The following is a 15,115-nucleotide window of genomic DNA, read 5'->3' as shown; positions in this document are numbered from 1 at the left end:
GGCAATAAAAATGAAAATAAGGTAAAGGATTTAAATAAATATCATGAAAAAGTCGCGCAACATTAGAATCTACATTTTCCAGGGAAATAGACATAAACGGATGCTGAAGAGCTTGATAAAGAAGGCTTTTGTTAGAATTTGAAACGAACAGTATCGATAGGCTTTGACCTCCCATAATTCATATATATAATGATGTCAAGAGAAAATGAAGGTATAAAACTACATATATAATATGAATCTCACCTGTCTGTTTAAATGTATGTATGTATGTATGTATGTATGTATGTTTGTTTGCCTACCTAAAACTTTCGACAGAGGCGATGGATTTTCATGAGATTGGTATTGTTTTAAAACTCGATCCATCGAACGACAAATATCGAACAATTGGCTAAAAACATTAATCCTTCACCCTCAACTGGGCACTTTTCTACACGGAGAGGTCGCTTTTTTCACCGATATTTTCGAAAGTCATCCCCTCTTTTCGATTGACTAACCTTAATTTAAACCTACATCACTTTCAGTTTAGTGATGGGCGCAACAGCAAAGACGTCACGTTTTGTTTTTTTTATTTTGTTTTTTTATTTTGTTTTTTTATTTTGTTTTTTTCTTCCTTCATGGTACGGGTTTGAGCTGGGCACTCAGGCTAGTAGTATTATATATAGATTTATTCATTTATTCAGTAAGTGTATACATCAATTAGGAGTGTTGGGTAAGTGAGAACTCTTTATACCATGGTATTTCTAAGCCTAATGCTTCTCATCAGAAGAGTAGAGAAGATGGTAGGTAACATAATAGGGATGCGACATCTAGCGATAGTTAGATTAGAAGCGAAATAAAATATGGACGCTGTTTCGGGGAACTATATTGGTCTCTGTGATATAGGAGGAGTGTAGATTTTAATATATAATGAAAGTAGGTATATAGCATATAATCGATGTATACTCTTATTAAATAATTTTTTCTCTTCATTGACTTCTATATAAGCTCAAACAATTTGTTGAGCTTTGTATTAGTGTTGGGACGATTAATCGGAATCGGAAATCAGAAAAATCGGAAGATTTGGGGGGAATCGATATCGGAATCGGAAAATTTGATGCCTATTTTCCGATTCCGAAACGATTCTTTTAATTGTCTTTTTTTTATTTGGTTCTGTTTAAAGTAAAATCTTCCATTGCTGTTAATAATGATAAAATAATAAATGTTTATTAATTTTAAAATACCAGTAAAGCTAAAATCGATAGATCATCCTCCACAAAGTGTATTTTGACATTTAGGAAAATATCTGGATATTTAACACGTTTTTACGAGAATCGGGGAAAATAATTATCTTATACTTAAATAGTTAGAGATTTATAAAGAATCGGAATCAGTAATTGTATCGGAATTGGGAATTTAGTACGGAATCGGTAATTGTATCGGAATCGGGGAAAATATTGGAATTGTCCCATCACTACTTTGTATTATCGTGATAAGCCTTCTCTTAAAGAATTGATTTTATTATCTTCCTTTCACTCCTCCTCATTATCTCCCCTTCTCCTCCTTGTTATCTCCCCGTAACTCCATTTTTATTTATTTATATATATATATATATATATATATATATATATATATATAGTGACCCTGTCTATTGGAGGAACGGTTTCTACCAAACTCCTCTACCGATTTTTGGTCTACAGATTTGAAACTTGATATATAGGGGATTTGGACCTGTAGAATAAATTGTTTGATTTTAAGCAGCTAAAAATAGCTGCTAAGGGGGTCAAAATAGAAAAAAAAATTGGCACTTGGCAAGCGTGAATCGACTTAAACTGCTCTTTGCATGCGCAAATATACATTTACATAGGATTGATATGTAGTTTGCTTGAAGCATTGTGTGGGATAGGTATGTAGTAGAGATTTAGAAGGCTATCACAATGCGAGGAATGAGATATAGTCGTTGTTGGTAAGAGAAGACGAGAACAAGTGGCGATTTACAAATCAATAAGTACATACATATATTTTATATATGCATATATTTTATATGTACATATATTTATTCAGTTGTATTAAATACAAATGTCTTACTTGTTATGTCTGCGACTACCAATTCAACTGAATAAATATATTCTCTTACCAACAACGACTATATTTCATTCCTCGCATTGTGATAGCCTTCTAAATCTTTACTACATTTATATGTTAAACATTATTTTTTTGCAGTTTTTATATGCATAAGACTATAACAAATAAGGCTGTAGCGCTAAATGTTTCGGTTTTGATTGAGATTATTTTGTATTGGGTACAATATAATAATCAATAGATAATTGACTCTAATAATAAATATGAAATCTGCATGAATTAAAATATCATATTTAAACGTATTTTACGACTTGTCAATGCCGGATAACCTATATATATAATTATTTACTATAATAATTATTAAATACCTACAGACACCAGTGTTTCATCCTTTCAAGAATCATCAGTGTAGGGTGTTACAATTAACACCGGTCGATAGATAAATTTGAACCTGGCAACAGAAGCCATCTCTGGTGTCATTAACAAGGACCTAATCGATATATATATATATATATATATATATAATCATGTATCATAGGCTGAAAATAGAACAAGGGTCTTATAAGTGCTAATCTCTATAATATCCAAACTGCTTCAAAAAAGGCCAAAATTCATGAAATTTGGCTTTAAAAAGCCAATCTGGCAACCCTGGACAAGAATATGAAAGTTACTTCCCTTTAATGTGGCCTCGTTTGCGAATATCATGATAAAAATATATGACCATTGTTGTAAGTAAAGAACTTGTAATAATTTCGATGTACAGCAGTTCTTCACCAAAGTCGATAAAACATTATGTAAAAAAAAAAAAAAAAAAAAAAAAAAACATTCGAAAGAAACAGGGTAAAAAATAACATTGTCTGCTAAGAGATGCTGGACTGAAGGAGTAAGTAAAAGCTTGTCTCTTGCAATGTGATTTTATTATTTGTATTGAACTATGTAGCACAATATTTTATATTTGACTATTTATTTGTACTTAATAATTTATCTCGTTTGGATCAATTCTATATTTAAAATGGCCATTATTTTCATGGAAATGTTAATAAAGTTACATTTGCTACTTGTTTTTTTTTTTTTTTTTTTTTTTTTTTTTTCTATCCCAAATTTTGTTTTTACTTTATCCAAAAAATGTTAGCTTAATCAAAACATATTTGATTAAATATATTTCTCATTTCTGTGAAATTTCCACAGGTCCTGCTAGTATAAAATATTTTATTTGAAAACTGTTTTCTCAAAATCTATTATTGAACGGGGCTGAATGTCACTATAAGCTAGTTTTTCCTTAATCCATGAATTTTCAAAAATTAGGCTTTTTTTTTTTCTCCAGAGGAAATAACTACCAAAATAAAATTATAGAATTGCTATATGATTACTAGTTAGCATAAAAATTGAAAATTCTAATGTTTGAAAAATTGATTTAACATAGAAAGATATCGAAAATATAATTGCATGGCAAAATCTGATCTATGAAATGGTAAATCAACAATCCAATATATAAAAGGCGATATGTCTGTCTCTATATTTTCAAAGTGTAGCATTCAAAGCTACTGACGTTGGTACAGTGGTAACGTCACCAGCTTTGAATGCTACAGTTTGTTTCAATTCTAGCTGATGGCACACAAATGCATTTTTTTTTTTTTTTTACTTTTGAAATCCCGACTCTATAATAATATATATGAAATCTGGACAAATTAAAATATCATATTTAAGCGTATTTTACGTCCCGGAAAAGCCGGGCGCCCACCACTAGTCTGTAATATTGATGTAGGCATGTATATCTAATTTATAAAACTCACTATGTCTGTCTCCATATTTTCAAACTCTATCAAGTCGCAGAGTGGCACCAGGGGCCTCAAATGATTGGAATTTTTATGGACATTTCTTTTATGGGTCTTTAGCCGGTTAAAATAGTTTTAAAATGGGTCAAAATTTAAAAAATTGTCATACATTTTGTACATTCATTTTAGTTTATTTTTAATCAGTTCATATGCATGTCACGTTGTTACAGTGGTAACGTCACCAGCTTTGAATGTTATAGTTTTGCTTTCAATTTCGATTCTAGCTGATGGCACCCAAATACTTTTTTTTTACTTTTGAAATCACAACTCTATAATAATTTATATAAAATCTGGACAAATTAAAATATCATAGTTAAGCGTATTTTCTGACTAGGCAAAGCTGGGAACTCCTCCCCCTAGTGTGTGTGTGTATATAATATATATATATATATATATATATATATAATATAAAAATACACACATACTAACAGGCCTCCCGGCGTTGCCTGGTCATAAAATACATATAAATATATTTTAATTAATGTAGATTTTTTATTTATTATAAATAAAAAAAACATAGGTATTTAACATAACACTGAAATCCGTAAGAACCCCCCCCCCAAAAAAAAAATTGAGACATGTGCATGCAAGTATTATGTTTTTCTAAATAGTTCATTTCTTGTAAGTAAAATAAAAACACTGAAACTGAGATCACAAACTAAAGACAGTGAGTCAAGTACAATAACCATTAGACCAGCTTGACACGTTCTTTACAAAGTGTTTTCAAACCTACTTATTAACATAAAGAATCTCATGTTTCATGGCTACACATGCACCCATTTATGAAACAGTTGACGAACAGATAATGCCCCCCCCCCCCGCTCAAGTTTCCATTTTTTTAATTTTTACCCCTTAGCAGCCCTTTTTTCCGGATAGAAACTGATTAACAAGTTTTCCACATGTCTGTAGATCAAAACTTTGTTGAGTATATAGGTTGTGAAGTGTCCGCACACACACTCACATTCTCACTTTCATAGATATAGATTTTAATAGTATAATATATATATATATATATATATATATATATATATATATATATATTACTTTTAATGAATACATACAATAAAGATGTTTTTAAATTGCCTATATATATATATATATAATCTCACACCTACGAGATTCAGTTGAATCTGAATGTAATCTAATCTATTATTTATTCGAAATGTAAGAGATTATTTATTATTCAGTCAACGACAAACCAATTATTTTCGGTCTTTGAATTTTTTCACAAAGAGTCGGACAGTCTGAAGAATTTTTTTTAGTTTTTCATTTCTTCTAGAATTTTATTTATTGCATCTTTGTGAGAGGCTTTGGCCATCACTGCACTTTGAAGTCATATTTTCATCACTCCGCAGGCAGATGAAATGTGGGTGTATTTTATTTCAGAATTGATGTTGGTTTGTCATTTAGTCGGTCAGTTGGTTTGTCATGGCCTAGTTTAAAAAAAAAAATTTTTTTTGTTACAATAAAGTTTAAAACAGAATTTTGCCAGTTGTTTTTCAGCCATCGATTTAAAACTGTATCCAACTATGGTGTGATTACATTTTGAATTTGCATCATCAGTTTGGAACCCTTATTTTCCTCAGAACATTGATTGCCTGGAAATTGCTTGGAGACATGCAATCAAGCGAATATCCATCATCAGTCATTTGCTTTGAACACCTTAAGCTGAGACTCGGGCGTCTAACGACTTGTTAAACATCTATACTAGATTATTAACCATCTCATCATCACCAACAACATGAATTAATAATCATATCATCACCACCACCACCACCAACATGAATTAATGATCATATCATCATCACCACCAACATGAATTAATGATCATATCATCATCACCATCAACAACATGCATTAATAATCATATCATCATCACCACCACCAACATGAATTAATAATCATATCATCATCACCATCAACAACATGAATTATCATATCATCATCACCATCAACAACATGAATTAATAATCATATCATCATCACCATCAACAACATGAATTAATAATCATATCATCATCACCATCAACAACATGAATTAATAATCATATCACCATCACCAACATGAATTAATAATCATATCATCACCATCACCAACATGAATTAATAATCATATCATCACCATCATCAACATGAATTAATAATCATATCACCATCAACATGAATTAATAATCATATCATCATCACCATCAACAACATGAATAATCATATCATCACCATCAACATGAATAATCATATCATCATCATCATCAACAAACACGTGAAGCAACTTTTTGATGTCCATGTGTTTAACCCATGTAGACGTGCCGACAAATTCCGAAAGATGTAATATTTTTGGTATGCCTGTGAGGGTATGGTTGAAAAAAATTGGAAGCTTCTATTTATAAACCTGGGTGATAAGAACTGAGCAATCAGATGGAACCATGCTCTGTTACCAATCAGAAAGCAAAATTTCTCCATAAAATATATAGAATCTCTTAGAATTTTTGCACATAACTTTTCGTCTTCACATGAGAAGGCACTCTTCATCTTCGTCTGCAAGCTTCAAAGCTTCTCTGGATTGATACAGCCATTTTGTTTGCAATATTTGTTTTCTCTTCTAAAACTAAAATGACTTACAATTCAAAAGCTTTCTTGACTTTTGGAAATCTTTTTTTCATGCTCAGAATTGCTGAAGCATTGGCTGCCGAGACTGAATCTTTTTAAAATTTCATACTTTGTAAAATTCACCAAACCTACACCTGATATTTTCCCCCTCTCTATCACTAATCTAATATATAAAACTCACTATGTCTGTCTGCCTGTCTGTTTCTATATTTTCAAACTCAAACTTTTCAAAGCAAGGGGCCTCAAATGATTGAATTTTTTATGGACCATTCTTTTATGATCTTTAGCTGGTTTAAAGAGTTTTTAAAGGAGTCGAAAATGGGTCAAAATTGAAAAAATCATTTTGTACATTCATTTTTAATTTTTAATCAGTTCAAATGCGTGTCATGTTGGTACAGTGGTAACATCACCAGCTTTGAATGCTACAGTTTCTACAGATTCTAGCTGATGGCACCCAAATACCTTTTTTTTTTTTTTTTTTTTGAAATTATGACTCTTTAATATGAAATCTGGACAAATTAAAATATATTTAAGTGTATTTTGCCTGGGCAAAGCCGGGTATCTCCGCTAATGCGCACATAAATATCATGATGCTTCATATACTGTTCATTTTCCTGACAATCGTGCATTATGCCTTATGTACTAGACGTTATGCACGTTTGATAAGTTGCTGAAGTGTACCTGAGCACTGCACACAATGATTGCATTATCATGTAAATGCTGACAAGTGGTGCTTATTTATTTCTTTTGTTTGTTTGTTTCTAAACCAAATAACAGGAATAGATTGAGTTATGATTTAAATGTTTGTTGCAAGTCAGAAGACGCGAGTTATGATTTGATTTTAGTGTTTTTTTGTTTGTTTGTTTTTTGCACTCAATTACAAACATTTGATTTTTTTTGTGTGAAGGATATTAGGACCTCATCCCCTCTTTTTATAGAGGAGGTAATTCAACAGATGAACAATAATTAAAAAAAAATAATTCAACAGATGAACAATAATTAAAAAAATAATTCAACAGATGAACAATAATTAAAAAAATAATTCAACAGATGAACAATAATTTAAAAAAATCCCTTGAAAATATTTAATATATTTCGATTAATTCTCATTCCTTTTTATTTTTCAGTTTGAAAATTTGATGGATGATGTAAGTATATTTTATTATTTTTATGTGTGTCTGTCTCCATTTTTCAAATTGTATCTCCTCCTAGACCGATGATCGTTAGATGATGTGCAATAGCTCAAAAGATTGCATTTTTGGTGCAGCATTTTATTAAGGGTATTTAATCGATAAAAATAATTGCTAAGGACTTTAAAGGGTTCAAACTTGAAAGCAATAACACCTTGACGAGCGTAGCACAATGGCGTCATTATGTGCATGCGTACATCGAGTAAAAGAGAAATATATGTAATAAGATATTTCACAACGAACATGTTGCGTGACCGATTAATAGCGCAAGTATTGCGGTTTCGATCTCCATCAGTTCCTTTTTTTCTTTTTTTTTTTTACATTCTGATATTCTTAATTTTTAAATGTTACGTAATAAATACACAAGAAGGCTTTTATTAAAAAAAATACAGAAGAATGTTTTTGATTTACGTAACGAAAAAGTCATATTCAAAATATGATATATCAGCTTATTTGTTACATTCCAAAAATCACGTAAATAGATCAAGTAATTGCATTTGTATTGGGTCTACTCCTAAACTAATTAACAGATCATTAAGAATATTATGTGCATATGTTTATATATTTCTATTTCTTGGATTCACCCCTAAACTAATTGACAGATCATTATGAATTTAAAATATGTTTATATATTTTTATATATTGGAATCACTCCTAAACTAATCAATCGATTATTATGAATTTTAATTATGTGTATATGTTTATATATTTGTACACGGAAGTTCTATAGTAAACTCCACTCTCCCCAATGGTTTACTTCTACATGCGCAGCTGCCATTGCTTAGAGGCAATATGTAGATTTATCCAGCATAAGTCCTGTACAAACAGACAAAAGTATATAGAAGCTAGAAATAATTGCAAGAAAGAAGTGGCAACAGCTAAGAGTAAATATACTGAAACCACCATTGAATCGCAAATTAAAACGGGAATTTCAGGAGGAAAGGGGGGGGTATTAAATGGACACATGAAGTAGATCTAAGTAACACATCTGAAAAAGGAGTAAAATGGGTAGATAGGATAGAACAGAAGTGCTTCATGAAGAGTGCAGAGCTACGCCCCATGGGGAAAATATCTTTTCTCTTCCAGCAGAACAGTGCGCAAATGAGACTATTGAATGATTCAAAGCAGCAATTGAAGCACATGTTCCTACACGGAAGTTCTACAGTAAGCCCCACTCTCCCCAATGGTTTACTCTAACATGCGCAGCTGCCATTGCTCAGAGGCAACATGCATACTGTAGATTTATCCGGCATAAATCCTGTACAAACAGACAAAAATATATAGAAGCTAGAAATAATTGCAAGAAAGAAGTAGCAACAGCTAAGAGTAAATACACTGAAACCACCAGGAAACGCATTGAAGCACAACAATGAGGAACGCATGATTTCTGGAAAATCTACGACAGTGTAGTAAATAATGAACAATCATGAGGTTGTTTGCACAGCAACTGAGAAAGCTAAAATGCCTGCCCGTCAGTTTGCCTCAAACTCTACCTTGGACTCAGCAAGCCATTCCCTCCCTAATTTTCCTCTGCAGACAGAAACCACGCTAGATGATCTGAAGATCATGGATTCCCAAGTATATAATATAAAAAACCTAGACACCTCAAAAGCATGTGGACCTGATCTGTGCTCTTAAAAAAAAATGCTCTGCTGAGGTTACTCCTGTTCTCTCTAAACTCTTTAACAAATGCCTTAACGAATCTTGCTTTCCTGGCTGCTGGAAAACTGCTTCTGTGGTACCAGTTTACAAAAACTCTAGCGAAAGAACTGACCCATTAAATTATCGCCCAATTAGCCTCCTCCCTCTTTTCACCAAAATATGTGAATCCTTAATTAATCAAGCTCTAGTCCACCACCTTACAGCTGCTAAACTTCTGTCAAACCACCAATATGGATTTAGGCAAGCCCGTTCTACTGCAGATATTCTAACTGTAATCTCTGAACGTTTATACCAAGCACTGGATAAGGCAGGGCAGAGCAGTAAGGCTTTTGACGGGCTATGGCACGATGGTCTTATGAAAATGAAATCCTATGGTATTACTGGACGAATGCTTAGCATAATTAGATCCTTCTTAAATGAGAGAAGAATCCAGGTTGTCCTCGATGGCCATATGTCCAAAAATTTTGATATAAATGCGGGTGTACTTCAGGGATCGATCTTTGGACCTTTATTATTTCTGATATTCATAAATGACTTGATAAAATTGACTCTGAGATGAGTATATTTGCTGACGACACCACGCTCTATAGCAGGCACGTGGGGAAAACTAATGAGCACATATCTAAGGTAATGGCCGAAACCCTAGAGGAAGATCTTCAGTCTAGTGGAATGAAGTAAAAAATGGATGGTAACGTTCAACGCTGCCAAGACAAAGCTAGTTTCCTTTAATAATTACACGAGACCTTACCAACCACCAATAGCTATGGCTAGAGATATTTTACCTGAGAGCACTTCATTCAAGCTCGTTGGCTTAATGTTCACAGGGAACATGAGTTGGAATAGATACATTGAGATCATTGCTAAGGCTGCTGCAAAGAAGGTGGGCTCTCTCTATCGTGCTAGAAAGTTACTTATGCCTGAAAGTATCCTGTACCTCTCCAAGGCTACCATTCGCCCATGTATGGAGTATTGTTGCCATATTTGGGCTGGTGCATCTGCTACTTGTCTCTCACTCCTGTACAGGGTTCAAAAGAGAGTAGCCAAATAGGTCCTCAACTGTCATCTAAATTTCAGCCCTTGTCCCACCGACGAAATGTTGCATCCCTCTGCCTGTTTTACAAGTATTTTAATGGTGGATGCTCTGACGAACTACAAGCACTTGTACCTCCTCGACGAAAATACCCCCGACAAACCCGACAAGCAGCAAAGTCCCACCCCTACACAGTTGAGATCCCTAGATGTAAGAAAGCCTTTTACTCTAATAACTTCTTCCCCAGAACTACAGGACTTTGGAATTCTCTTCCGGTTTCCTGCTTCCCCAACTGTACTGACATGCAGAAGTTCAAGTGTAATGTGAACAGACATCTTGCTGCTAAACTCCCTACATAATACCTCTGGAACTTGGGTCCTTGATAGTAGCCCCCCTACATCAAAGTGGCAATATGCCTTGTTTGAGGTAAAAATGTAATAAAAAATATTTAAAAAAAAAAATGTATTGGATTCACTCCTAAACTAATTAACCGATCATTATCAATGATTAGTATACGTATATACATATATATTTGTATGTATTGGATTAAGGCCTATACTAATTAACTGATCATTATAAATTTAATGTATTATATATGTTTATATATTTGTATAGTCATATTACAAAAATCGTATACAATGATCAGTTGTTAATGTATTTATGTGTACAAGAAATTCTATCAAAGTAATAAGCTACTTGTGTATTATAGTACTCATGAAAAACAAAGAAAATCTTACACGTGACATACGTGAAAGTTATTAAAACCGAAAATCACCTTTTAATATTCGAGTAGTATGACTTACATATGAGAAATAAGGTGCTTCTTCACTATAGCACCCAGATAACAAAACAAATTTTTACCCCTGGCATACAGAAAATGTAACACAACAGAAAATTACATAAACGTATCGAGTTTTTTCATTTTTACATTAGAAAAAAGATACTTGTACAGTATAGTACCCATATGAAAAACAAAGGAAATCTTACCCGTGGCATACATAAAAGTATTCCAAACCTCGAATTATATAATATATTCGAGTAGTATGACATTTATATAAGAAATAAGGTGCTTCTTTAATATAGCACTCTATTATAAAAATAAACTCTCACTTCTGACATACGGAAAAGTTTGCACAACAGAAAATTATGTAAAATCATTGAGTAGTTTCATTTATACAGGGGGACCAAAAAAAAAAACAAAAGCTAAATGGAGGCCATCGAGAACATATGCTGTAGAACGGAAAAAAAAAAAGGCCAAAGACCCTAGTGTTTTGATGTGATGTTTTGAATATAATAAACTAGTTATGGCCAAAGTTTCATTTCATTCGGACAAAACACTAAGAAATGGGGCCTAATTATAGGTGGGGCCCGTTTTTTTTTGGGGGGGGGTCATCCTGTATATTAAAATAAGGTACTTGTACATTATCCTACCCAAGAAATAAGGTACTTGTGTAGTATAGTACTCATATGAAAAACAAATCGAATCCTACCTGTGACGTGCATAAAAGTCATTAAAACTGAAAACCACGTTATATAATCGAATAGCATGACTTTTAAATGAGAAATAAGGTGCTTCTTCACTATAGCAATAGATGAAATAACAAATTCCTACTCTAGGTGCACAGAAAATTTAGCACAACAGAAAATTACTTAAAAGTATCGAGTTTTTACATTTTTAACTAAGAAAAAATGGTACTTCTACAGTATCCTTCCCAGGAAATAAGGTAGTTATACAGTGAAGTACCCATATGAAAAACAAAGAAATTCTTATTTGTGACGCACATAAGTTATCAAAATTGAAAATCATGTAATATATTCGAGTAGTATAACATTTATATAAAAAAATCCGGTGCTTCTTCACTATAGCACTATGATGTAAAAAAAAAAACACTCTCTTACCTGTGACATACCGAAAATTTAGCACAACATAAACTTATTTAAATAATTTTAAATATGTGTTGTACATTTTTGAACCCGCCCTAGGTAAGGCATTTTTTTTCCACATACGTGCTGTAAAATTCCTATCCAATGAAGGTACAATTATTCCATACATGTGTTGTGTAATACCCGTCCTAGGGTAGGTAAAATATTCCTTTGCTCAAGATGGCAAATGATACATAGACATCAAAAATTCCTCTATCCTAAGAATAACAGGCATGTTCCAAATTTCTATCATTGCCTTATACAGTCCCGAGCAACGCCGGGTGGGCTTGCTAGTATATATAATTTTAAGCAAATTATTATTACATTCATTTTTTTTAAATTATTGCGTTTAATCCAAATTATGATTATGGTCTCGCTTCAGTCTCTAGCGCCAATGAATACCAATTTAAGGATGCATGGGAAGTCTACAATGAAACAAGGGTTGCGCAAGTACTAACACGTCTTCGTAATCTATTAGGATTACATATTTGTTTCTAATCATTTTTACTGATAGCGTTGGGTGTGCGTGCGTGTGTGTGTGATAAATATGTAAAGGCCTTCTTTTAATCTCTAGTGACAATGGATATCCATGTAAGGCTGTATGAGGATTCTACAGTGAAGCAAGGGTTGCGCAAGCACTAAGCTGATCTCCTAAATCAGCAAGTTCAACAGCAATGAGAAATCCAGGATAACGAGAAACAATGCTAGGGTACGTAGTGTCAATTAAGAGTTGTTTCTTCTCTTAGACTAGTTGCTATCAGTCCAGTCTACCCTACTATTTAATTCAAAGCTGGAGTGAGGGTATATGCATTCGTACCCTTGTTTTCTCTCATTTCTATTTCATTATTTTTCTCTCTTTCATTGTTTCTCTCTCTCTCTTTTACTCCCTGTCTTTTACTTTCTCTTCCTTTCACTATTTCTCTCTCTCTTGCTCTTTTTTGTCTTTTTCCCTGACTCCTTTTCTTTCTCGAAATATGAAAATTACAAATAAACTCAGCTGACACAACAATAGATAACAGATATTGATAATTGTTTACAAAACCTATTTGATGTGGCGGCCATATTTGCTTGTGAATTAATCTTAAATTCATCATTTCTTTGTCTCAAGGTACAAAATTTATTAAAAAAAAAAAATGAATATAAAAACAAAAGCTTTCTCGTGTTTTGCTAACACTGACCTTACAACTGAGGTATGGAGGGCGTGGTTTATATGTATAGCATGGAGGCCTATATCAGTATAGAGCTCCTGGTCTATAGTATTGTAGAGATAGCTCGTCTTCAATGTTTATTTATTATTTATTTATTTTTTTATTTACTTAGTTTTAATCTAAGTCACCTTAAACAAGACATGAAGCCACTTGATGTAAGAAACTAAAATAAAAATACTACTTCAAGGTAAAAAAAAAAAAACAGCCAATGATAAACGCTAGATGTAAAACAGCATTTCTTCCGTCTATATCAGAAACATCGCTCATGGAATGTGAGAACTAAAGGAATAAAATAGAAGAAGCAAGTTATAAGGATGAGAAAAGTAAACTTAAGATCAATTTTTTACTCTACTTACCATTTTTTTTTTTTTTTTTACCGTTTTATAATGTTCAATTTTTTAAGTGGGACTCAAGAATGTACTTGGCATTCTTTCGATGATAGAGAATGTTATCAAAAAAAATTGAGTGTTTTTTTATATAATAATGGATCCCCATGTATCAAGGCCAAAACCCATTTAAGGATGAGTTAATATGGTGGAATGGTTGTTAGTTAGAATGGACCAAGTTCGAATACTTGTAGGGATGATTTATGGCATATTTTTTCACATTGGATGTGAAGATGACCATGTTGTAGTCTGCATGGAAGCAATCCCATAGCACAATGTTCCTCGGATGAGAAGTTTTTAGAAAGAAATTGTTACTGGAAATTCTGCCTGATTCTAGGCATACAGAAGAAGAAAAGAAAGTTCTTTACAATTATGGAAGAAAGCCGAGTTCTTGCTGTGAATGTCTCACAAGAAAGAATCAGAGATTGGAACATTTTCTTATCAGAATGTTGGTTGCATCTCTAAAGTTCGAATTTACCTGAAAAGGGAGACAATTTTTGACAATATTCCAGTGTCCATTATGCACAACAATGTTTTTTCATTTCAAAAACATATTCATATCTACCATTCGAAGTTATCTTGCTGATTTTTCCAAGTCGGACCCAAATAGCATTTAAGCTGACAAATCAAACTTCTATCATTGGTTTTTGATTAACTCTCTTTAAAGAGGAATGTGTCTATTGTTATTTTTGTATATTAGAGGCCTACAAGCTTGAATTTTTCCATGAAACTGCAGGTATCGATGGACGATCAAACTTATGTGCAGTATTGTTGAAACATTTTCCATAGCAGAAAGAATCTTAGAAGATAAATATTTGAAACAATAGCAGATTTTCCAAATCAAATATTTTAAAATCAGTTAAAATATTTATTATAAGAAGACTTTAAAAATTTAGTTCAGCAAAACAATAATATTTACAGTTAGGTCGCTGGGAAAATGGTGATCCTTCTACCGCTCCAGAAGATATTTCATTAATGATGCAATTCTCTATCTATATAAGAGCCAAGTACGTCCAAAGATGGAGTACTGCTGCCACATCTGGGCAGGAGCTGCTAAAAACAGCCTATCCTGCCTTGACAGAGTACAAAATAGACTTTGTGGCTTGATGGGGGATGCCCTTTTCTCTACCCTGCAATCTCTTTCCCACAGAAGAGACGTAACGAGCCTGTCATTGTTCTATCATTATTTCCATGGCAAGTGCTCGTCTGAACTCCA

The 15,115-nt window shown here is 32.8% G+C and overlaps 1 protein-coding gene across 4 annotated transcripts in view; it reads left to right on the top strand.

Annotated features, from left to right (window-relative positions):
- The window catches only part of LOC145293695 (AP-1 complex-associated regulatory protein-like), a 296,359-nt gene that overhangs the window by 185,363 nt on the left and 95,881 nt on the right, over positions 1-15,115 (top strand). For all 4 annotated transcript variants that reach the window (XR_013869748.1, XM_080140106.1, XM_080140105.1 and 1 more), the window contains exon 3: positions 7,628-7,648. Coding sequence is in view for 3 of the 4 variants with exons in the window: in XM_080140106.1 (XP_079996232.1) it covers positions 7,628-7,648 (21 nt within the window). In the remaining variant the exon portion in view is untranslated. The remainder of the gene's footprint in view (positions 1-7,627; positions 7,649-15,115) is intronic.

This window comes from Euprymna scolopes, chromosome 15, assembly GCF_053919585.1.
Source record: "Euprymna scolopes isolate OS-2025 chromosome 15, ASM5391958v1, whole genome shotgun sequence".
Lineage (NCBI taxonomy): Eukaryota > Metazoa > Mollusca > Cephalopoda > Sepiida > Sepiolidae > Euprymna > Euprymna scolopes.
This window is presented reverse-complemented; position numbering and strand designations above follow the sequence as displayed.